The sequence below is a fragment of the Gymnodraco acuticeps genome, unplaced genomic scaffold (assembly GCF_902827175.1).
Source record: "Gymnodraco acuticeps unplaced genomic scaffold, fGymAcu1.1, whole genome shotgun sequence".
Classification (NCBI taxonomy): Eukaryota; Metazoa; Chordata; class Actinopteri; order Perciformes; family Bathydraconidae; genus Gymnodraco; species Gymnodraco acuticeps.
Window position 1 is genome coordinate 6,607,412 of NW_022990271.1, and position 26,742 is coordinate 6,634,153.

At 40.4% G+C, this 26,742-nt stretch overlaps 1 protein-coding gene across 3 annotated transcripts in view; it reads right to left on the minus strand.

Moving 5' to 3' along the window:
- Positions 1 to 22,052, minus strand: part of LOC117549341 (E3 SUMO-protein ligase PIAS1-like) — a 59,470-nt gene extending 37,418 nt beyond the window's left edge. Inside the window, exon 1 of one of the 3 annotated variants that reach the window (XM_034221180.1) lies at positions 22,001 to 22,052. In XM_034221180.1, the coding sequence (XP_034077071.1) occupies positions 22,001 to 22,024 (24 nt within the window). In that variant the 5' untranslated portion in view covers positions 22,025 to 22,052. Of the gene's footprint in view, positions 1 to 7,435; positions 7,535 to 21,907 lie in introns of those variants that run through there. The other 2 variants (XM_034221181.1, XM_034221182.1) reach the window with 2 other exon arrangements.
- Between the last annotated feature and the right edge of the window lie 4,690 nt (positions 22,053 to 26,742).

The window sequence follows — 26,742 nt, forward strand, 5'->3', positions numbered from 1 at the left end:
CTGGATGGTAGGAGAGATGAATTACCAACAGTCCAACAGGCATGATTATAATGTTGTCTTTTCCAATGACAACATGTGGAGGAACTCTGTTCAGGAACACTAAATCAGCTAAATGTCTTCAGAAGACTCTGATCGTTACAAAAGCATATTGCAAGCAGAAGATGGCGCTCTGCGGTAATCAAACACTAACCAAAGAAAAGGGTCTTAGTCTTAAAGCACTTTCTCACAGCAGTAACAAAACACAGCTTATGATGTAGATATTGTCCCAGATTCTTCTTTTATGTCGATCACAAACACCAAGGCCAAGGAGATGCCTACAAATGTGTTGTTTCCAACAGTCTAAAACGCACCTATAAGTTTACTATATGTATAAGACATGCGTCAATCATTTACATTTAGATGTGGGAAAACTGTGATTTTTGACAGGTTTGATGGAAAATATTATATAAAAAATGAATAAAATGTCAATATTGTTGCAGATACATATTTGGGTGAATTGACTGATCTCCAAGCCGCTGTTAGATTCCTGCACGGAGAAGAGATTTCAGACAACCTGGGCCTCAAACGAGCTGCACACTTCTCTACGGCTACAGAGCAGAGGCTGCTGTTTACACACCACACACTGCATGTTGTGCACAGCTGTTACATATCCAAACACACGCACAATATATGTAACACAATTACTAATCAGGACATAGACCTGTCCTTCTTCTAGGTCCCTACAGATATAAGCTAAAAAGGCACATTCATGGAGGAAGAAGGACATTGAATGTAACTCCGAGGCCTGAGCCGCACTGCAGTTATAAAAACATTTCAGTCAAACACAGACGCTCGTACAGCAGGAAGCTCCATCACAGGTGCAGCACGCAGGCAGCAGCTGTCTGTGGAGTCCCAACATCTTGAGATATTCTTTAACTGAACATTCATTTTGATCATTCCACTTTATTGCCTGAGCCAAGAAGGTTTATCCGTTTAGTATTCCTGGACACACACACACACACACACACACACACACACACACACACACACACACACACACACACACACACACACACACACACACACACACACACACACACACACACACACACACACACACACACACACACACACACACACACACACACACACACACACACACACACACACACACACACACACACACACACACACACACACACACACACACACACACACACACACACACACACACACACACACACACACACACACACACACACACACACACACACACACACACACACACACACACACACACACACACAACACACACAACACACACGAGGGCTGAACGATTAATCGCAATTTGAAATGATGTACCAGCCATTGTTAACCAATCAGAAGTGGCCCATGATAGAGACGGATTGATCCAATCACCTGCCAAGTATTTTTGAAAGTGCCTGCCCTTTCCAAATGGCTTCCAATGGAGCTCTCCTAGATCTGGGTCAGGTTAGTAATGCTCCATCACATGTTTTACATCTATTACAGGGTGAATCTTAAACTGAAGCTTGACTTTAAAGCAACCCAACGGAAGTTTCATGTAAGTTTAGTTCTTTCACTCGTAGCTCGGGCTGCGAGGGTGCTAGAGACCGGAGCATGTTGATGCGACCTTCCTAGCCGGAGATATGGCCGCATTTTACAATAAACTTCCGTTGGGTCGCTTAAAAACAAATATCGCAAATCGAATCGCAATCGCAATATTTGTCTGAAAAATATATACACACACAAGAATACGGTGGAGCTGGTGGAGAAGGAGTAAGATGAACACCTCTCACTAAGTATCTCCACTTTTGTCCTCCTCTCCATTAGCCAGTTCTGCTCCTTCTCCATCTTCCAACAGAATTGAGGAGTGGAAGTTTCTGAAGACATTCAACCATCTGACAGAAGTTCTGACGGAGAACCCCACAGCTTTAACATTAACACCAACATTCATTCAGTGTACTGTCATATGACACAAAGAAAGTCTGCAAATCCTCACATCTAGGGAGGTGAACATTTAAGAACATTACTAAAACAGTCAGACAGTAAGGAATGAATTGCATATTATTGCATTATATTCTCCTGCACTTATTAGTGAAGCTTATGAGGAAGGGAAACACTAATGTGTGCCTGGTTTAGACGTGACACTGATCAAAGCCTTCGACTAAAAACAACAGAATGCTTCAAAGTAATGTCAAAGACCTTGTAGTGCCACAATGTTCATATAGCCAGTGTGGCAGATGCTGCTTACTGATCTCGAACATGAAAGTCAAAATCCTCTTAACTTGATTACATGAAATATGCCTTTTTGTTTTATTCACAATAAACACTATCATGATTGGAGAGCACTGAAAAGCCAGGTTTTCGTGCTCTATTGGGTTGTTTGACTGGAATAATTTGACATGTAGGTGGGAAAAGAAGCTGGAACAAAGGAAGGATGCAGGGAGAGAGGGGATAAAACACAAAGAGAATAGCTGGGGGTAACGGGGGGGTTTCTACACACACAAACAGCATGCAGACCAGTGTGGGGGTTTTTATAGCCTGAGAGGAAGTTTCTGCCTTAAAACTCCCAGCCTGTGACATTTTGCACCAATAAACAATCTCTCAATGAGACCATTTTGGTTGGCTAAGAAAAGCTGAGGATTCACTGTGTCCACCACAATGGTATACTCGTCAGATTGGAAATGCCCATAAAAAACATTTTGACTATGCTGCTAAAAATGAAACTTACAAAAATACAGGATTATGAAATGTCCTCAGGGAAGTAAACCACTGCACCGAAATGTATTTAAAAATAGTCACACGCTACCAGAACTCTCCAAAGATAGTAAATTCGACATTTCTATTAAAAGAGTTACAATCGAATGAAATCTAGCGGCAGAGAACAAGAGACGCCAATATATCAGAGGTTGGTGTCCTTAACTGACAAGACAACATTTCATATTTTGCATAGTTGGGAAGTTATAAATATGCACATTTATTAAGACAAAGTCAAACTCAGAAGACACTAAATAATTCTCAATCTAAATGATTGATATGTTAATGTTGGACCATGGCTATAATTATTTAGATGGTGAAAACTCTACCTGCATACACCTATAGTTCTACCACTATACTCTAACAGGAGGCATCTTCTGCTTCAGCAGCATTGTTTCTCTGTAACAGTCCTATAATGCGGTTTCTGGTGTTTGACCGGTTAGTGATTACGACGGGCTTCATTAGTTATTCAGAATAAAAGGAAACACTTGTCAACACTTGTGTGACTTACGGATGTAACAGGTAACTGATTAACTGGTCAAATGCCTAATGGTTAGTATTAACGTTTTAAATGTTATTACCATTACATCTGTGTTTTGTTGTTACTGCCAGGGTTTCATTTTATTTAGGCCAGGCGACCTCTACTGAATGGAACAAAAATGATGTTTTATATGTTTTATTTCACTCAAATTAATTAGTAGCCAAAACGTACTCAGCGCTTACATACTGTGCATTATGTCAGCCAGTGTGCAAAATCAAGTGTATGAGTGACAGTGAGTATAAAGGTAGAAGTAACGTTACAGCTGGGATTGTGGCAGTGCGTTGCGTCTACAGATAATTGTTTTGGAAAACAAATGCAGCAACTCCTCAAGACTAGGGTTGGGCAATTGGACAATCATTTAGATATCAGATCTTATCAAGAGATACCAATAAGTTCAATATTTAGTGTATGAATAGCAAAAGTGATGAATTATGGTAAACATACTATCTGCAGAAGAGATGACTTTACGATCAGATGGAGCAGTCGTCTCTGCTAAAGCTATGCAACTTTAACTGTCTTTTACCAAAAGCTAACTAAACTAATCTTTTTTTAAGAGGTTTTAATCAAATCATGTGATCAAACACAGAGGGAAGAGGATGGAATGAAAACCATGTTGGACTCCACAGAGCACTAAAAGATACAAATCGGCGTTGGTCCTTGCAAACCATCATTTTTCACAAAGACAAAAATCAAACAAATTGGCTGAACATAAAGTTAACATCTTTTATCTCTGGGTCATGAGAAGTCCCATAACCCCTCAGACTCAAAGCTTTTAGATGCAGTGTTGTTTCTACCTCATGCTGTTTCTTTCTAATGCTTGCAGAGACATGTTGCTTCCTTTTCCCAAAACATCTGTGCTGACTGTTCAAACTGGCCCAAAGCGGAGAAAACAGTGTTGGCCTAAATGGCGCCCAACTTGCATATCTTGATATCAAGGAGCTCCAACAGACACATTTCCATCTCTGTTGATCTTCTAAATGTCTATCTTTACATTACAACTTGAATACTTGATAAGAAGCAGCTATTAGGCCTTCTTTTTTTCTTGTGAGGACCACAAGACTTCTTTTATCCAAAGACTGCTAAATCTAAAGATGCATTCTTGTATTTCGTGGCAGTTTTAGCCATCTTTACTATACTTTGCCTGCAGTTGGCACATCACACATTGTTGTAGAGCAGAGCGGTCATTGTGTCCCATTGTAAACGTCTATCTAGCCAATAACAGGTTGCAAATCACTCAAATCACTATTTATAAATGACTAAACGGGGGGGAAGATAATACAATATATCCTGTTTGGTCCGGTTTTAGTGTGAACATATTCACAAAATGTAACAAATAATTGTAGCGATGAGACTCTGCTAAATGTTTTTTAATAGAGAGGCGAAGTCCCTCCCTTTCCGGGGGACCTACATGGGACCTTATTTTGGAAAAAGTATGTATTGAAGTCAATGGCGAGAGAAAGATTATCTTTCAATCCCGTTTGAAGTGTGCCACGAATTACACATATGATGTTTATCAATTTAAAATGTAATTTTGCAAGTACATTTTTTTTAAATGTAACACTTTTTTTAGTGTGAAACCGCTCAATGAACTACATCTCCCGTCCCACACCAACACCAAGACGGCCGTCACGTTGGCACATTTCACTTCTTTCTTTCAGAATGAGGCAAAAAGTATTAAACGAGGTGAAAATCACTACAAGTCTGGGCATTCCACAACAGGGGAATTAGTCGGTTCCGTAAGAGCCAGCATGCAGGACCGGGATTCTGGGATTTGTAGTCTTTCTAGTTGCGTATTTTTCATAGTCTTATATTTCAACAGTTTTACGACAATCTGTGACTTTTTTTACATGGAAATTATTTTTTAAGATTGACAAACATCATATGTGTAATTTGTGGCACAATTCAAACGGGATCGAAAGATAATCTTTCTCTCCCCATTGACTTCAATACATAATTTTTCTGAAATAAGGTCCCATGGCTCGGAAGTAGAAGGGCAGGACTTCGCCTCTCTATAGTTGGTCGTGTTCAATTTGAGCTCAACTGACACAGTGGTATCTGCAGTCTCATATCTCTCTGTGTGTTTGCTATATTCTTGTCAGACTGGAGCTTGGTGGTGTGTGGGGTGTGGGGTGATAATTTGCTGTGTCCAGAGCTGGTGAGAATGACTGATGGAGGGATAAAGGGAAGGGGGATGGGAGGAGAGAGAGAGAGCAGCTGAGCCTCTAAACCCAATAAAATTCTCCACAGCTCTAGATGTTGCCATCAGTTTGCTATGGCCGGTGACATTGCTTTAAACAAAGAAACCAATGAACCCCATCCATTGTTACTATTCATAAAGGAAGAACTGTACCGTCCTTATACATCCAAAATAATCCAGAATCTTGACCTAAACTGACTGCCCATCACTGCCTTTGTCTGACCAACAACTCAACACACATGTATTTGGCTAAATGTAAAGCAGGAAAAGAAGCACATCCTCACATATGAGAAACTGGAACCTTAATATACGTTTCTTTTACTTTTGTCAATCCGATCCAAACAAATTAATTAACTCATTGTTGAAGCTCTAGTTGTGGTCTTCCACTTTCTGTAAGAAACGATTCTTACCGAAATGCACCTTGGGATTTGTAGTTACCAGCGACAACAGCACAACCGGTATTGTTTTCACCTTGAGTCCGTGTGTGTCATTAATGCAAAATGTGCTCCCAGAGGCACTCAGTGTAAGGGGAACTACCACAGAGGCTGCTTTGAGTAATTTGCCAGGTGTTTATGTTTTAGTGGACAGACTGTCATCACAATGTGTAGCTGAGATTACAATTAAATTGGAGTTTGGAAATTGGTAATGTCCAGTCGGTAGTACTGGAAGTAGGGGAGTATGAAGTGAAGGGGCCCGGTTTACACCTCTGGCCTGATGTGATCACTTGTAACTCCTCTCCTTAAGTGTTAATGCATGCACACAGACTTTTACTTTTAAATGAAGTAATCATAAATATTCTTAGTGATGAGTTAATTGGAAGAGTTTTGTGCATGTCCAAACTTTGGACATGCATCAAATGTCAGTCATTTAACATTGTCTATGCAGAAAATGAATGGGCTTTACTTCCAGAAAGTCTTAAATACTGTATGGCTAACGGATCACTAAACTGAAGATAGCTTGTTTCTATGCCTAATGTGTGAGAGAGAGAGAATCTGTGACACTACTGCATCAGTAAGAGGTTTAAAAAGAATTAAAACTCACATCTTATTGCAACGTGCAAACCAGCTCTTGTATGTTCAGTCATTTTAATGGCAATCAACAATTAGACGGATGTTTTTTTCTGATTATATTAAGGATCTTAATTGTTAGAGAAACTACAATCAGCAACCTCCTCGTGTGAAATGTCAAAACGTCTACTGTGAAAGGGGTCCATTATTGGCTGTTTTTATGTTTTTATTTTTACCCCAATTAATTTTAATCCAACTAACACATTTTAAAAAGGGGAAAATGATAACAAGGAATCCACAAATGTAAAGTGCACACACAGAATCAAATATTTCACCGCTACCATGCAAAGTGCTTCAGTTCAGTTGCACACACACACACACACACACACACACACACACACACACACACACACACACACACACACACACACACACACACACACACACACACACACACACACAACACACACACACACACACACACACACACACACACACACACACACACACACACACACACACACACACACACACACAACACACACACACACACACACACACACACACACACACACACACACACACACACACACACACACACACACACACACACACACACACACACACACACACACACACACGAGTGTCACAAAGACGGTGCCTGCATGCCACAGAGTTAGCATGAGAGGGGGGGGGGCATGTTCTCACACACACAACGAACGGGACCCACGCACAGATCATTATCGCAGTGATCGCATGTGCTGGCCAAATGGCTGGTGTGTGCAAAAAAAACCTCAATGCAGCGTTCAATCCCATGATTATCATATGACATGCACACAACCACACTGTCTGCGTGTGTATGGGAATAAAGCTGCTCAACTAGATTAAAACCCAACTTTTCCCACAGAGATGTTGGATAATGATTAACTTCACCTGCTTAGAAATTAATCCTTGGGTGCATGATTAAAAGGGTCCGGTTTAGGTATGCTTTCTTTTCTCCCATTGCCTGAAGCGACAGTGAACACCATAGATATTTTCCTCCCTTCTTGACGACACTGAGAAGTAATGCAGTGAAACAGGAGTCTCTAGACCACACCTTCATTCTGACTCTTGTTTGTGTGTTTGTTTGTAGCCTTTATTTAACCAGGTGAAAGCCCCTTGAGATCAAAAGATCTCTTTTTCAAGGGTGACTCTTGCAGCCTTCAGCAATGTCATGATATTCCTCTTAAAAGCTTCACATGTTAGTCTGAACACATCTTTGGGTGTGTTGTATTTACTCACACACATGCTATTAGGACTACAATTTATATCAATCACCAAAACGGTCTAACTATATACTGTATGATACAATCTCCTACCTGTTAGAAATGTCAGACAGCAAGTTTCTCCTGATAATACTGCTGCTACTATTTCTCTTGTAGGAACATGTAAGGGAGCTAAATGGAGGTACAGTTAACATCATCACAGAAATGTTGAATGACTGAAGTATATGTTTTGAATGCACAGAATGATATGATTATGTGTATGCTGCAGGTTCACAGGTAAGAGATGGGTCTTGATAGAAATACTAGTGTTGAATGCAGATACGATATCAGGGTTGAGGAACCAATAATAAAGCAAAGTGAAGTGCCTTCATTTGGGGAATGTAAACATGTTATCTTCAAAAACCCTTAGTCTCAATAAAGAAGCTAAACTCCTCAAATATTAAGTATTGACTCAACACAAGATTAAAACTGTCTTAAATGAGCAAAATTACAGTTTAAATCAAAAACGGATCCTCTGACTGGATGCCAGATTGTGTGCCATGAACAGCTGCTGGCACAGTGAGTGTTTTTCCACTGCACCACAAAGCCAGTCAAAAATGGTTTATATTGAGTGTGTTGGTCAGAGCGACGTGGCAAGTTGGCAAATAGGTTTGCCGAAAGCAGACAATCACATGTGTGTCTCTAGCTCTTCTCCAGTATGCATTTTGTGAAATGATGCTTAAACGTCAATATAATTAAATAAAATGTCCACCCCCAACACACACTCTGTTCACCAAAGGCAGTTGGTGTCCGACCTGAGTTGAACCCGGGATGGAGAGTCACAAACAAAGATCAGCTGACAACCCATTCAGATCAAGTGGTTAAACGAGCATGAGATTGAATGGGGAAAGGTAATGTAAAACCTCCGCTAGAGTCCCAAAGGAGCAGGTTGTTTCACCGAACCAGACCGAAGTAGCAGCTTTTAGCAACCAGCATTGTTACCCTTTAAGCTCCACATTGGGTAGCAGAGCTGAAACAAATCTGCTGCACTTTGCATGGGTTTAGGATGTGAACAGTAACGCAGTTCTTCTGAGTCCCAGGAGCCCGGGAGATGGTGAGGCTAATAATGTTGTGCCAAGCAGTTTCTGCAAAGGTTCTGCAGGATGTGTGTGTGTTTGTGTGTGGGTGTGCGGAGGTTGTGAAGGCGGATGGAGGGGGGGGAGCTTGCACAGTACCTGGCCATTATATAAAGCTCCTACTCTCGGCTAGAGGGCTCTGTACTGAGTGCCAACTCCCTCCCCATCCTCCTCCCCTCTCTGTCCTCCCATCCCCCCTTCCAGCTACTCCGACTCAGGCTTAACTCTGAAATACCTCGCCTGTTGTTTTCTCTCCCTCCTGCCTCTGTGGTATCACTTTGCACATTGTGGATCAAACATAAGACAAAAGTTAGGGACTCAAATATGGATCAGGATCAGTTCATGCAACCCAGCTGGACTGAGTTCAGAACGGTTTCCCTTTTAATCATTAGCGTGTTTAATGCGGTGCCATCACACCTGAGGCTTCAGAGGTCTAGTCCCAGCCTGCCACGGGCAGATTGAATCTGAAGCCCATATTCTTCCATGCTGAACGGCACAAAGATGTGATGACAGGGAAGGTTTGTAATCTGCTGCCAAAACAGTGCAGGTACATCCTGCTGGTAGCAACCAACCAACACAGATTTGCTGCCAAGTATGTGGACAAAGACAGTTGGCAGGAAACACTCTGACTAACTAGTGTGATGGCAAAGAACAAACAATTGAGCGGGGGCATAACACCTGTTTGATTATCACTGACTTGCTCAAAGAGGAAGGAAGGAAGAAAGGAAGGAACGAGAGCTAAAAAGCTGATAAAGACTGTAGACACCAAAATCCCACTGCAGTGGAGAAGGAAGACACCCACGAGTTGCCCTTGCCCTCTGCACCTTTTTAATCCTGCAGAGTTGGAGGAGGTCTCACTGAGATGAAGGGGAGATTGTTGAGACAGTAGCCAGAAAGATAAGGTGGCCTGAGACTGCAGGCTGTGCAGCAAACATGTTGCAGGGAGAGTGCACCCATGCCTTTTTATCATCAAAGTGGCCTCTCTGATGTGGGGCTACATCTTAGTGCTGCCTGGAAACTCTCTGTGATACTATTGTCCAGGATTCATTCAGAGAAAGTAGGCAGCCTGGTTTGGAGCACCAGGCTGCTCTGTGCTGAGTGAAGTCCCAATTACATTTCTAATCTGCCTCACATCTCACTACAGCTGCATGATGGGAAGAAAATGAACTATATTTCTAAATTTAAACTTAACAAGCAGGGAAAAAAGATCCTCATGATACATCACAATCTAATACTTTGTTTTACCCAAGATGATGAATCCATTTTGTTTTATATTGGAGGTAGCGCTGGTTATTAATGTAATAAAGTACAAGTAAAAGGGTACAATGGGACATTTTGAGTAATGACTTCAAAGAAATATATAGCATTTCTGACAAGGAAAAATGATTTGAATAGTATTTTATCAAATCTGAGCTTATTAGACTTTCACTGATAATGAATATCATGATGGCTCGACAAGTAAGACTGTGAGTTAGGACTCAATAATGTTTTGCACACTACTCCTGAGTAAAGTCACCATTTCTTAAAGATTTACCAACATGTGTCATTGTTAAATATCATCTTAAATCATAGTGCTCCTGGTACAAATATGTGTAACTGTGCAGCTGTCATTTCATCCACTTTCACTGCGCACGCTGAACCTATCGATGAGTCAAAAGATAAAACCACAATCTAAGGAAATCAATTCACTATTATTACAGGAAAGAGGAAGAAAGGGCATTTTTAGATGAGTTTTCTACAATCATCTGCTGGTATATAACAGAGCTGATAACATGTCTTTAATGCAGTCAAAACACTGAATGCAGAATCAACTACCATTATTTCACAGGTAAGAGGTGACCCACTTTATCACCACAACATTGTCATTTCAATGTATCGTCAAAGTAAAAGATCAAATGCAGTTTCTTAAAGAAAGCAGAGGGGTCTTCCGCTCACACCAGGCTACTTCCTTTGGTGCACCAGTGTCTTAAGCTGCAGGCCTTTGGGTCACAGGTCACTGGAGAGGCCACTGCCTGCGCTCACTGCTATTATTAGACATTAACCCTCTAAGCTGCCTGTTCAGGAACCAACAGCAGAAACACCTTCACCAGCTGGCTGTATTCCCCCTGCAGGTGTCATGATGTTAAACAGACATGAGAGAGGAAGTTATTGGCCCAGAAAGACTAACACCTTCTGCAGAGTACACGTTTATTTCTTCTCATTGATGACACAGCCTGCTTTCGTTTACCTATAAAGTAAGAAAAAAACATCTAAAGAGGGAACATGAATTGAACTGTCTAACTATTTGGGAAACCTGTGGAATAAGTGTTATCAGGCCAGAACAACGTCTAACATAATGCACTCAACCACAGCTCATCTTGATGCATCTCAACAGACCAAATTCAACTAAATTGGAGGGAGTCACACTTTTAAAGCCTGCAGCAGGATGGAGAAATAACTTGACATTATATTTTTTATTTATTTCAGATTCACAGCAAAATCTTTCTGATAGACCAACATCTAAAAAACCTAAAATATCTGCCAAGAAGGTGTCCAGTGAAAAGCCGGCCTTTCTTCCTCCAGTCGGAAACGCACGTTGAGCGCCAAACTGCTACCTACCCATGTCGGTCTCAAATGTGACATGTTACCACGGCAACAGGACTGTGTAACAAAATCACCACGGGAGTTAAGAGAAAGCTGCAATCTCACCGAGAGCCTGGCCCAAGTTGATGGCTGCAGACACCAAGTGCTCTCACAGGGCAAAAGAAAGCTGACAATAGAGAGAGCTTTCATGCTGCTTTCCCTGAACATACAGAATGTACAGTCTGTAATGCAGCCTGAAGGATCAAAGTACGTTCTATGTCTTTATCTGGCAGCCCGTCTGATATCTGTCCCTTAATGCTTAGAACAAGGAAATGGCAATAACTCTCTACAACAGCTGATTCAACGCTAAACGCCTCTGACATCTCTGTGAGAGACGAGACATGCAACATCTGTATTGTGTTTCATCCTACATCCACGATCACCATTTGGCTTTTTACTAGGGATGCACGATAATTATCGGCCCGATAATTATCGGTCCGATATTAGGAATTATGACGTCATCCCGTCATCCCGATAAACCCGATACCAGTATTAATAGCCCCGATAATATACAATATATTTTTTGGGTAAAAAAAAAGAAAAAATACTGCGGTGTGGGTGGATTGGGATGGGGTGCGCTTGTGTTTCACTCGGCTCCTCCCGTTTTGCCAGTACTGTGGTATTAGTGGTTTAGGAAGAGGGGAGTTCTTCACAAATCCAGTGCTCCCTAACTCATGCCTGGCTGTGACGTAAATGGTGTGCGGCCGTGAAGCCAGGACAGTAAACAAACATGTCGTCGGTGGCAGAGCCATATAATAGAAGAGTTACGACAACGGAAGTCCAAAAACGGTTATCGTCACGTGGTTCATGTAGAAGAGGATCGTTCCCCGGAAGTTCATGCCGGGCAATGTGAATGCATTGATAACAGGAGATAGAACTACGATTTTTGGTAATTATTAGTGAATAAAGGTTTTGATTTGCAATATTTATACAACAAATCGATATGCGTATGTATTTACATCAATATGTTTTAAAAAATAAAATAGAATTTGCTAATATTAAGTGATAATATTAGGATTAGTGTGGACAACTAGTTTACATGTTAGGCTAACAGTGCCTTGGTTAAAGAGCCTGTTGCTGTTTATTTATAGCTTTGAATTCTTTAAAACCAATATTATCTACTTAAACTTGTATGGTAGTCAGGAGCATCACTTTCTAATGTTTGATATATTTAGAGGGAGGGGATCTAAAGTAATGCTTTAAAATTCAGATTAGATTAATGTCTACCATTTTCTTAAAGTCATGGTAGTTTCAGTAACCATGGTAATTGAGGACACAAGTTATCTAAATGACTAATGTCATCTTTATGGCTTTCAGAAAGGACAGGAGACCGACAGGTGACTATCAAAGGACTAGCAGCAGCATATGATGATGATGATGTTAAATGTGTTGTTTTAGGAACATCCATTGCAAATACATGGAATTCAATAAACATTGAATAGCATATCATGCAGTCTGTCTGTGCCTTTTCCTCCATGTTGTCCTGGTTTGCTGTGCTGCCTCCCAGTCGCCACCATGGTTTGCTGTGCTGCCTGGGGATGCTCAAATCGCTCCGAGAAAGGAGTACGAATGTCCAGCTTCCCCACTGACACAGAGTGGAGGAAAAAATGGCTGGCTCAAGTCAGCAGGAGCAATTTCACGACCAACAGCAACAAAATATGTGAGGTAATTATATACAAACACTGCATTTGCACTTTTTCACAAAACGAAAACCACACCATTGGGAAAGCTTAATGTTTTGTTTAATACAAAAAAACAGGGAAAGGCTTGAAAAACACAGAGTTGAGACTCAGGGTGCAGGGTGAGACCCACAAAAACACGTGGGTTTGCTGTCCTGGCTCCAAGATGGTGGAATGAGCTCCCCATTGACATCAGGACGGCAGATAGCTTGCACATCTTCCGGCGCAAACTGAAAACTCATCTCTTTCGACTCCACTTCGAGCGTTAGAACTATTAACGAAGCACTTTTATACTAATAAAGGACTGGCTTACCTAAAGCCAGTTGAGTAGCACTTGAAATGTTTGGCTCTATGAAACCTGATGTACTTATATGATTCTGTTTTCTTCAAGTTTGTGTCTTCCTGGTGGAATGTACTTATTGTAAGTCGCTTTGGATAAAAGCGTCAGCTAAATGCAATGTAATGTAATGTGAGGGTCTCAGTGCAGGTATTCAGGCTCCATTGAATCCCCCTCTGGTTCTTGTGCTGAAAGAGGGATAAACAGACAGGAGAAAGGGTTATACACAGGGGTGCACATAACTTTTTTGCCCTGGTTCTCAAAGGAGCACCTGGAGATGTTGCTTGGTGCTCATCCTTAAAATGAAATAAACCGTAACTTTTGAGGGGGTCTTGACTTTATTTGCCAGACACACGGCACTGGACACACATGCAGAGGTGAACACAAGACAACATTAGCACGAGCAGTAATCCTACAAGCTGTCATCACTACCCTCCTGACTGTTCTCCTCACTGTCTTCCTCTCTGTCAGACATGGTAGCTGATGATGTAGGCCTACTTCTTTCTCTCTGGTTGAGTCTGCGATTAGCTGCTTGCATCCACAAGTCATCAGCTGGTTTTGGGTCGAAAGTCTCTGTTGTCATCTTAGACAAGTGGATGTAATCAAATAAGTATGTGAACATAACCAATAACCTACCATAGCCAATAACAAATGAATGTAACTTATTTTATTTGTGTTGTTTATTCATATCTTATTTTACCTTAACATTTATTTATGCATTTTTTTTTATCTCTCCAGTTTTAAAGGATATTTTTGGTTACTGTCCTATAGTATACATTGGAATGATTTAAAACCTGTTTATCCCAATAATTATAAAGGAGTGCCTTGGAAATATGTGTTTACATAAATTGCGACCAAACCGTTTGAACTTAGACTTGACCTCACTGAGCTGTAGTTATCAGTCTGAATGGAGAGGACTCTCCCTCCACATTATTGTAGAAACATCTTCTTCTTATATCCGTTAGAGCAGCTAGCACGGCACCAGATTCTAATAACAACAGCGCTGGTACCGGTGCACCCTCCCTCGCTCACTCGCATTTTGGCTGTGAGCTGCGGGCGCCAGATAAGCCAACATCCCCCATTTTCATCACTTACAGCGCCCATCGTACAGGGCAAATGAAACGTGTAACCGGGGTGAAAAGGGTGTTACATTGACTTAATTATGAATATTGTTACATCAAGGCCGAAAATTAGGATGAGCCCCGACGGTCAAAATGTTTTTTTCCCTCCCAGAACTGCCAGCGCAGCGCCTCCACAGATCTGGCGCCCTAGGCGAACATCTAGCCAGTGCTACGGACCGACCCTGAGTTCATATCATGGTTCATACATGTATGCAACTCGCAAATATCTTTCTCTCTCTCTCTCTTCTCTCTCTCTCTCATCTCTCCTCTATTTTCTCTCTCAATGTTGGTACGCAAATGCGCTTTGTTTCAAATGACCCGGTGCTCTTTTTTTGGCGGAGGTGCGCATGCGCACCTGCGCACCAGTTATGTGCAGCCCTGGTTATACACACCTATATAGCACACCTATTGGATGGGAAATTGCCTTGGGGAGATAAGGTGTGGTCTTTGTTCCCAACTGAAGTTATAGAACTTTATTATTTGTGAGTTTAACAAAGTATGACAAATGGCATCAATAACAGATGTGATATGAATTTCTATAAAGTTGTCTCACATTCTTGGTCATATTTTATATACAGTATGTAATGAGTATAACATGTCCAGTAAGTATAAAGTGTTTCCTAATACTGTGTATTCAACCACTATGGAATATGTATGTGGGTAGACAAGATTCAGACACAGTTATTCTGTGTGTGAAGTAACCTCAAGTCACTCCGCAGGCACATTTTGATGCAGACCAGTTTGTCAAGACAAAAAAGGGCAAGACTAGGCTGAGAGCAGAGGCTATACCCACCATCTTCGTGCATCGCCCTGTGGTCAAAAAGAGAAGGGCCCCTGCACCACGATTCACCTCGGGACCTGTATCTACAAAGCCCATAGCTCATGATCACAGCTATAGTGTGAAAGGTGACACAGGTATAATAAGTATGAACTCTTAGTAACAAAAGTAATATTTGTTATTTTTAAGTGGTATAATATTTAAAATGTTCGAACATTTACAGTGCCATGTCTTCTACATTAGTCTCAAAGATTGAGGGAAGAAGGGATGAGGCAGGTGCTCTTTGTCGTCCCTCCCAAGAAGCCTTTGACGTCATTCACCAAATTGAGGAACTATTTAGGACCAAGACTGGTTCCTCCCTCATGCAGCTCCCCAACGCAGTGGGTGTCTTGGAGAAAGAAGCTCAGGCCCTCTCCAGCAGGCTTCCGTCATGCTGTGGAGTACAACAAAAACTCGTAAAAAGATTCATACGGCTGAGGCTGAGAATTGAGGCCAAACAAATCAGAAATGACAGAAAAAAAATTAAATTAAAAGATGGCCATTTTGGAAGCAAGAGCCAATCCAAAAAGGTGAAAAGGAACAACAGCAGCCAAGCTACCACATCCAGCAACCCCAAAACAGATCCACAGCTGCAATCATTTCCATTAGCCGTTGCAATGGAAATATTTGGACTAAACATTGCTCTTCCACCTGCCAGCACCCAGCTAACATCACTGCCCCTCCACCCGTAACATCACTGCCCCTCCACCTGCCAACATCACTGCCCTCCACCTGCCAGCACCCAGCCAGAGGAGCGCAAACAACAAAAACATGCAAGGTGTCCCGTCATGTACCTGGAACTTTGGGTTGGCAAAATTGAGTAAGAGAGGGACTTGAAAAACCTTGGTGGCTCTCTACTCATGTTGTTACAGTTGTCTTGGTTACAGCTCTCAAGTTTTTTTTGTTGCCATTTCCACATCTTTAGAAAATATGAAATAAAAAATTGAAGTGAAATCAACCTCTTCTCTGGAGAACAAACTTTGATTTCTCTGTCTTGAGAGTTTGCAGTCTTGCCGTTTTGCTCCTCCACCTGTAACATCACTGCCCCTCCACCTGCCATACAGTAGGTTACTAACAAGATTACTTATATAATACAGTGATAGAATACATGTTTAGTATGCTTACTTATATAAAACAGTAGTATTAAACTTACCTTGTGTTGTCCCTCTCCCTTTGCCATCAATCCAAAATCAGCTGAGCTGCAACATTATACAGACAGGTAATAATCAACATAATCACAAGGACACAATATGGCTCTGCTAAAAACACTCACTCTTACACGCACCAAAGTTATATTTATCTAATATTTAACTCCCTCCACCCCCGCATACAATCCCCTCTTCTCTAATTCAACAACGTTGGACGAATTGACATTAAGAGAACGGAATTTACAATTAAAAGGCTGTTCAACGTCTGTTGCTAACTTGCTTCGGTTTCCTAGCTTAATCTGTTATCTGTAAACGTTCCCTAAATCTACTAATTTAGGGATAATCCACTGACATCCTTTAATACACATGTTAATTTGAATCAGATGTACTGATAATATCCGCAATATAAATCTTTAAACTTCTTCTTACCTTTAAAAGTCCGTCACGAACGGTCTATTATGCTGCAACTCTACAGCTCTGCTAGCCTTGGCGCTAACTTCCGGGGAACGATTGAGAGGCTCCACGATCCGCTATTGCTGTAAAAAAGTGGTCCATTGGAGTGAGATGTCGTAACTCTTCTATTATATGGCTCTGGTCGGTGGTATGGGCGTTGGAGCTATGTGCAACTCAAGGCATATGCTCGAACCGGAGCTGCCTGGACGCTGCAATCATGTTGCGCACTATCCGTGCTGAGTGTGCTGACTTTTCGTACAATGTCCCACTGTCTGGCTTCCTGCATAAAGTCAAGTGCTCGGCGCAGTTGTGGCGAAATGTCGCTCCTCTGTTTTCATTTAAACAGCTCCTTATATCCGTTAGCGCAGCTAGCTAGCACCAGATGCTAACAACAACAATGCACGTAAGGTCTCTCTCTCGCTCGCTCGGGCCACACATACACACACCCTCCCGGTCCTCCAGATGGCCAGTCGGTGCCTGCCGGTGAGCATGGAAGTGTGGTCTGCCACAAGCGGGCGGCAGGAGCGGGGCTGTCAGCATCAGCTTGTAGATGGTATTTTAAACTCGATGCGCTCTGAAACTACGGGGCGGCCAAGGAAAAAAAATACACATGCGTTAATCGCGTTAAAATAATTAGTGGCGTAAAACATTTTTTATTATCGGTATCGGTCTTGAGAAGCAGGAAGTTATCGGTATCGGTGTCGGTTTCAAAAACCCAATATCGTGCATCCCTACTTTTTACATTATGGCTGAGATGATGCCGTAAAACGCACCGAGTGCTAACATTTAATCCTCCAGTATGAGATTGACACACGCGCCAACATCTGCGTATGCATGTAAGCTTTAAATACAGCCTCAGCTGAGAGGGTTCACTCTTTGTCACTTCCAACGTCTAATTCTCTTTAAACTGAAAATTAACTGCAGCGATAATGACGATGACAACAAGAGCAATAGGCAAGTGTTGAAAGGATGTCGGGGAGCAGAGCGGAGGGCCTGTATCATTAGGGATTAACCTAGCCACAGGCTCTACAAATAGACTGTCTCCACCTATAAGCTGCCAGCGCACAGACAGTTATTTGTACTGCCAGGTAGCTGCTGCAGCTCCGCAGAACAGAGAAGACAGTTCAAAGAGGCTGAGGCGGATCGGGACTCCCACCAAACAGAATGCGATGCAACAGGACACATTTAGGGGCTGGTAACATCAGAGGCATTCACAAACAGCTTTCATCTAAGGTGACTGCATACAGATCGATGCACCAATTTGGGGTATAATCTATAATACAAAGCCTAGGCCAACCATGAACAAACGTGAAGCAAAAAGTAATGTTTCAAGGACGAATACTACAAATGTTTAGCCTCTCAGTTGCAAATATGTGCTGCTTTTTTTTGTTGACTGAATATATTTGGAATTTTAAAAATGAGTCAGATAAAATAAGCGATTTGAAGACGCCACTTTTGGTTTCAGGTATTTTTCATTTTTTACCAAAGGACTATGTTTTTGGAATATCTTGATTAATTGATAAGTTTGCCATTAACCAACACTCTGAAGGATGAACATTTCTTTGACTGAAATCAAACAAATAAAGCGGTCACATGCTAGGCCAAACCATCAGATGAATCAATTTATTATATTTTTCACCTAAAAAATCTAATTCTCAGGAGAGGATCCTCCGTACTCACCCACAGAGGTCTAGGCATCATTGAATGAAACAAAATGTATTTGAGAAGATGGCAAACGTCAGAGGGTTTGTTCATGCATGTACCTGTTGCAAACGAGTACAAAATAAAGACGAAATAAAAAACACTTATTGTTCGGTTGTGTTAAAAGTATCATTGGTTTCCTGTGAACTGTCTGAGCCATGTCCCCTGCTTTGTCACACCTTAAAGTGTGCGGACTGTGCTTTGAAAATGCAAGATGCCCTGCACCATAAATACTTAAAAACATCATTAAATGTGCTCATAGTCAGGGGAGAGCATCAAGGAGTCACTGCTGGTTTGTGGGATAATACCATGGATGTATAATAAGAACTGGATACAGTGTGGGAGGCGGGGCCTTGTTCATTCCTATGAGAGTTGCTCATTGGCGCATGAAGACAAAATGGCCCAACTTTTGAGAGAGCGAAACGTCACGAAAGTATTCATATAATCATATAATCCGTTCTTATTGTGCATCCATGGGTAAAGGTAAAACTCATGTAGTACGGAACACGTCACATGAACGTGCCGGGCGGCGCGGTCCTGTGGGTTAGATCGGTTATATCCATGGATGTAGATGCGCGTTCATAATGCAGAGGAAAATAACTCTCAGAATAACGTTATTAGCACATTTTACAACTTGAGGACCGAATGTTTTTAATAAGGGCTATACAATGTTCATACTGGGTAGTTTATTATTTAGTTTAAAAAAAATTATCCAACGATTTACAGACGTATCTTTCCCCATGTTAGTCAATGAGAAAAAGTATTTCCGGGCCCAGCGACTGATACGGAAGTGTAGTACTGCCGTTTGGCCACAACGAATATTTTCCTCAGAGTCCGGCGCACTTTTTGGGGGCTTGGATAATACTAGCACATTATTTGAGAACCTGGACGATAAAATTATACTACTAGTACTAATGACACAAAAAATTACCCAGAGTACTTTTGGTTTAAAACTAATGACACCAAAATAAGTGGCCATCACCTCTCACCTGCTCCAAGTAAACAAAGCGAATTTAACACATGTGGGAATTTATGATCGATATTCACAAGCTTGTAATATTCTCTTAGAAATTAGACACCATTGAAGATAATACTATATGGTAAGTGCACAGGGTTGAAGTCTCTGAGCATTTTGGTTTTGTAAAAACAAATGTAACAGAAAAGGTTTAGCTGCTTCCCATATTTGACAGTTTCATATTATTCTTTCCTCAAGAGTTATGTCGGGTTTGAAATATTTCTACCTACAACCAAGACAAATATATTTTCAGAAGGGGGATTTTGACAGGAATTTTGTAAGTAACTGACTCTTGTTATAAAACTTAAAGACAGCAAGAAAGAGCCAAATCAATCAGCATTGAATCACAACTGAAGGGAACCTCACTTGTTTTTAAACAAAGACTTCAGACCAGCTGTTGATGTTATCCTCGTCTACAGTGGTTGTATACAGTTGGGTGAATTAAAACATCTGCATCTATAAAAGCTTCCTCAGTAGTTCATCAATACTGCATCACAGTGCTAGGTTAAAATTCATGGAGGATGAAAGTGTCCGGCCTTAAGCAAGGCACCAATTCTTCTGATCATTCTAAAGAGCATAACCACAAAAACCCCTCCATCCTCAGAGCTGAAATCATCATGAAATAACTTTGGCAATGAAATAGCTGTTTAAAATCCCCACGTTTATTTTGGGTTTTGTCAGACAAAATAGATTTAGATTTGTGGGCATATCACTTTTATCTGACATAAAGATATTGAACATTTGTGTCTGTTGTCAGCAGCCCCAAGTGTTCATTTTACATTAAGAAAATGAAAAAGCAAGCAAATGTAGAAGTTTAAGAAGCCTTCTACATAGAGAATATCACTTAGTTAAATCAACGAAAGCCTTTAGTAGGACCACATCTGGCTGTTCAAAGCAGGCGAGGCTTCATTACAGTGTGCAGACGAACAGCAGCTGGCACAAAGGAGCACGTATAGATCCACAGAGCCAGGCAGTGGAAACACAGCGGGGGAAAGTCTAAAAATAGCTCAAGACTGTGATCAATAACTGCTAGATATGTTCCAACTCTGCTTCATAAGGCTAAATTTAAACAGTGTTAAAGTGTTGCTACAGAGACAACATAATCATGTTAAAGGCAGGGTGCATCAGTGATGAATATTCAGTGGTGCAAAGTTATTCAATACAAGTTTATACAACATGACAAGTATTGCATTTTAATATAATTGAGGTACTTGTACTGTACTCCGGTATTTCAATTCTATGCAAGTTTATATTATTGCTTCATAACATTCTGGAAGAAAATATTGTAGTTTTTACACCACTGCTTATTCACTACCATGTATTCACTTAATTTGAAACATAATACAAGTATTTTAACACAAGCAAGGGGCTGAGGTATATATGTGTAATTATTTAGCTTGTATCCAAATATTTGCACCAATTTATTGTTTTATCTTTTTCTCGAGAGGATAAACAAATATTGACTTTTACCAAATATTTGTACCATTTTATTGTTTTAGCTTTTTTCCCACAGTAAGGTTTTCCAATAATGTATTTCTATTTGACTTATTATTGTTGAAAAATAAATAAAACACTGTTTAAAGAGGACAAAGAGTAAGAGAGTAAAAGTAAAGGGCTTCTCTCCCCCCTGAGTGTACTCTGTATAACGGTGCGTGGAGGGCACCGTTATACAGAGTTAATTGTATCAACAGGTAAAGTGCAGACCAGGTGACGTTACTGCAGCTGCAGACAGTCTACCTCTGTCTTTATAAACTTTATAACCATGCACATCCCAAGTAAGCAGTATCCGTCCATGTGTGCATGCTTTAAAACACCAAGCCGCTGTCACATTCAAACACAGTCTGCACATTATCAGCGGGACAAAATACTCTGCAGCTCAAGACTTTCCCTCTCAAATATATATAACCCAAACACCGGACAGAGGCGGGGATGCTGCCCGGAGGTGAGTGCCTGTCTCCGGGGTTAAAGAGCACACAGAGGATGTTTTAAAGTGAAAGCCGCTCAGCCAGCCGCTGCTCACAAAACGGTTCTCAGCAGCGAGAGTCAATATCAACATAAACATGCTCGTCGATACAAGAAAGTTGCTCCTGCATTTGAGCGGTAAGAAATACAATATGACAACATTTCATTACCTTAATGCTAAAAATGACTGTCGGGCGTTAGGACTTGACAACCAAGCGCTTAGTAACCGAGTAAAATTACAACGATTTCAGGCTGCGCCTTACCTTCAGTTCCGCACTCTCCGCCATCTTGTATTTTCTTTGCGCATGCGTGGTTAGCTGCTGTCACATGACTGGGACGCGCTGAGCCTCTGCGTGAACGCGCACACAGAGACAGGGGTGCGTTCAGGTACTCATAAAATGGGTGGGAAAAACAGCGGCAGAATCTTAGCTTTAAATTATCTTAATTGTTTATTTTGGCTTCTTAAGTCTTAGTATATAAATTGTTTAGCGTAATCAGATATAATAATGTTTTAAAGTGTTCTTTTAATACATTTTAACTCATTGGCCATTGGCCAATACATATTTATTTGTCATATTTATTTATTATTACAATAAACCACAGAGTATTTCATTTAAATGCAGTTTTTAGCTCATTTATTATGTTCTACATGTGTATAGTTTACTTCTTACTTTTACTCATTTACCTGCACTATTTTATATCAATACTATTTCTTTTTGCACTATTTGTATTGTTGTATGTCTTATATATATTTATGTTGCACTGTTGGAGGAGCCTGCGATTTAAAATGTTCCTTGCCATAACTATGCACTGTAGCTACTGCGCATATGACAATAAAACCTTTGAATCTTTGAACACTGACCTGAGGGCCAGGAGATCCTGCTGCTCTGTGGGTTACATCATTCTTTGATCAAAACAATTTGAATATATTCGTTCATCCAGCCTGTAGTTTAGCTACTGGCACTCTGAATTCATTATTATCTTGAAGAATAGAATAAGTCTAACACATGCAATAGATCAACTCTTTTTTTGTATTCTAATAGAAAAATCATATATATACATAACGTACATAAATAAAGCATTTGCCTTGGGCTTGTTTTTAAAAATGTACTCAATTGTGCTGCTCGAAGCCACAGAACATTTAAAAAACAATGAAAACATTTGAAGACGTTTCACAGCAATTTACCTTTCAATTTTCAGTGGAACTACTGTAGAAGTAGTCCATATGAAAAATCCAGAGTGACATTATGTCTTACAAGTAGGCGTATATGCCTATAATCTGAACAAATAATTTAATAAATAGCATATTTTCTTCAGTCTCCACAAACAAAATCCCACCCACCTCCATTGGGTTGAGCTGAAAACATGGACAAATATACCCAAAGCTATCTGATTAGCTGAACCCTTTCAAATATTAGTTTTCTCGTTTGTAATGGTTAACTGCCCCTTAAATAGACCTGTCACTCTACATTCCTTTGTCTTTCTTATATACAAAATGTGAACTACCCTGTTTCACCAGAAAAGCTACATTTCAAAGTCTTTTAGACATAATCCTCCTGTTACACTAGAGCAGTGGTTCTCAAACTTTTTCTGTCAGGCCCCCCCTTTGGAGAAAAAAAAAAGTCGGGCCCCCCCAACACAAATAGTCAGGCTCCGTGGCGGCGCCAGAGATTTATTTTGGAGGTGCTGTGGGGTAGCTTGACGTTTCATAGAGGGTGCTCAAACATTTAGGGTTTCCCATTAATGTACCTGTCGATACAGTGGAATTTTCTACTGCAACAATCCCCACGCACATACACAGTGTACCCACAACTGTTACAATGAAGGCTCGATAATCAGCTCACGGCATATAGGTGTAAGCAGGGGTAAAGTGCTATTTTTATAGGTGGTGTGTGGACCTCCAATCCACCAATCTTCCCGGGGGCAAGCTCCCCCGGGAAGATTTTTAAATATTGAAGTTAAAAGCATCAATCTGGTGCACTTTGAGAGCAAAATGAAGAGATCTATGGATACATCTCTCAACACCCATATGAAACAGAACTGTAAACAGATTTACTTTTTCTTTATGGATATTTTACAAATCACCCTTTTAAACTGTATTCTTGTTTTACTGTCATATAGTATTTCATACCTGTTTTTAATTTATTCTCTTGTTTTTTTATAACTATAATGATCATATAAATGTGTGCCTCGGAAATAATTGTTTACATTAATGGTGACCAAAACGTTTGAGACCCACTGAGATAACACTGAGAGTCCTTTAGCTCACTGAGTCTCTCAGTCTGACAGGAGAGGACTCTCCTCCACTTTGTTGTTGAAAAAACTCCTTATATCCGTTAGCGTAGCTCGCTAGCACCAGAAGCTAACAAGAATAATCTCCGGTACCGGTGCGCTCTCTCTCGCTCGCGCACACACACAAAATGGCTCGTTCCACACACACACAGAGCCAAGCTTTAATGAAACACAGAGACCCAGACGTAATAGTACTGTACTGCATCATATTATTTTCAATCAATACTTTTTCAAAATAAGTTTTTTTTTTTTTTTTTAAATCTTTTTTTTTTTTTAAATAACCATTTTTCCCCCTGGTCTCTTGCACCCCCCCTGTCATGCCCCTGCGCCCCCCTGGGGGGGAGCGCCCCCCACTTTGAGAACCACTGCACTAGAGCATTTCAATCACAGGGAAGTAATGGCAAGTTTGACAATCATTATTTTCTTAACACAGACATCACAATGATATAAAGGCAATAGATATATTATTTATGAAAAAACTACATTTTGAATCCTGTATATCAGTGCATCTTTAGATTTTATATAGATATCCCAATAATGTCCAATACTCATTTCGGCCAAAATAAGAGTGTAAGGAAAATCTGATATTGTGGCAACTCTTAACTTAAGGTACGTTTCATTTCAAATGTAAAACATTTTAATAACTACATGCAAAAGAAGAGATGCATCTAATGTTGGACCTGCAGCCATTTTTAACCGTTGTGAGGAAATATTCTGATGTTGGGCCATTTTTTTAGGCAGTTAAAATATATATTCACATCACTGTCTGACAGATTACTGTGAATCTCCACATGCACAATCATACTGTTCCTTTAGTCTTGCCAGGGGTGTGCCGAGTATAACTAATATGGTGCCTGTCAGGTTAGCAACAAAAACAAAAAAATGAGTTTTCTGAAAAATATCTAAATTGTGTAGAAGAATGACAAAGAGCTTCAAACTCCAGATTCAGGAGTCACTAAACCCGCTGAAGTGACTCTGACCTTTGACCCTCCTGTAGATCAATGTCATGTCATTTAATATTAGCTGACTCTGCTGTACTGTTAGCTTTTTGTGTATTTGTATTATTGTGTATAGTTTAATCATTCAAATGTATAAGGTGTTTAATCTGAGTGAGTAAGTCTATAATACTTAATTGTGACTCAGATTTCTAATTAGACTAACAAGCCCAACCTTGCCTTTATTATTTGTATTTTTACATCCTTGTCATAAATAAGTAAGCCGTAAAGCAAACAGGGGCCCTGCAGAATTATTTGTATTATTTGACAATCTTTTGTCAAACCACAATTAATGATTCAATATTTCCTCTAGAGTCTCTAGAAAATAATGAATAATTGAACCTTTAAATAAATACACAACATAAATTGTTGGAAGAAAATGTAAAGGCATTGTTTGTATGTTGTTGGGCAAGGCGAGGCAAGGCAAGTTTATTTATATAGCACCTTTCAACACAAGGCAATTCAAAGTGCTTTACAAAAATGAAAGACATTAAGAAAATGGCATTTAAAAACAGTCATTAAAAAGCAAAGATAATAAAATAAACATTAAAAGAAAAATACATGAATAAAAGTTACAGTGCAGTTTAAGATATGAAGAGTTCAATTAAAAGCAGCGACAAAAAGAAAGTCTTCAGCCTGGATTTAAAAGTAATAAGAGTTGCAGCGGACCTGCAGGTTTCTGGGAGTTTGTTCCAGATATTTGGAGCATAATAACTGAACACTGCTTTAGCATGTTTAGTTCTGACTCTGGGGACAGAAAGCTGACCAGTCCCTGAAGACCTGAGAGATCTGGATGGTTCATCATTTAGCAGGAGGTAAGAAACTTATGTTGGGCCTAAACCCAACTGCAAAGACACCATTAGAGTCTAGTTGAGTCTACTGAAGATAAAGGCATGGACAAGTTTTCCAAATCCTGCGGGAGAGTTGTGGTGAGATGTGTCTCCAGAACTTACTTTTCTAAAATGATGACGAGACAATTGTCATATAGGCTAGGCAAGGCAAGGGGATAGGGGATTTAATTTAACAGCAATGCCTTCTCTATCACCTTTTAGTACAGTCAGAAAAAAAGGCTAAGAAAAAACAACACAGTGGCTCAATAAGCTCAGAGCAAGGGAAAGCCAGTAGATGGCGCCCTCTCATTTCAAATAAAGATGAAACTACAATGACGTGAAGTGAGCTCTCAGGTCCTGCTCAGTGTGTTATCAGCCTGCGAAGCATATTTATTCCTAAGCATTGACATCTTTACTTAGTGTTTTTATACAGAATTCGCCATCACATCAAACACATTAGGCTTCAGGCCCAAATCTATTATCAGATATTGCTTATTTCCTCTGGTATACAAAATATAATCTTTTGACAAACTAGTTACTAATCACAGAGGTTTTATTATTTCAGCATGCATCGCTGCCATCTGTTGCTTTGTTGCTGGCCAGTGATGGGACAGGTGTCCGCTCAGTTCACATGTTTATATAAGCAAATCTGATGATGAGTGCACAATGCAAATACTGAGACACAATATGACCAGCAGCAGGATAAAACATAATTCTTCTTTTAAAATGTTTGATATCACAGTGAATGGATTTAATGTGTGCTTGTGTAAATGCACTCACTGTGCTGTATCAGGACAGCTCAAATCCACAATGTGTAAACAAAAGCAGAGTTGAAGGATATGGATAAAATACTAAATTGCAGCCCTGTTTGTGTAATTTGTATTGCGA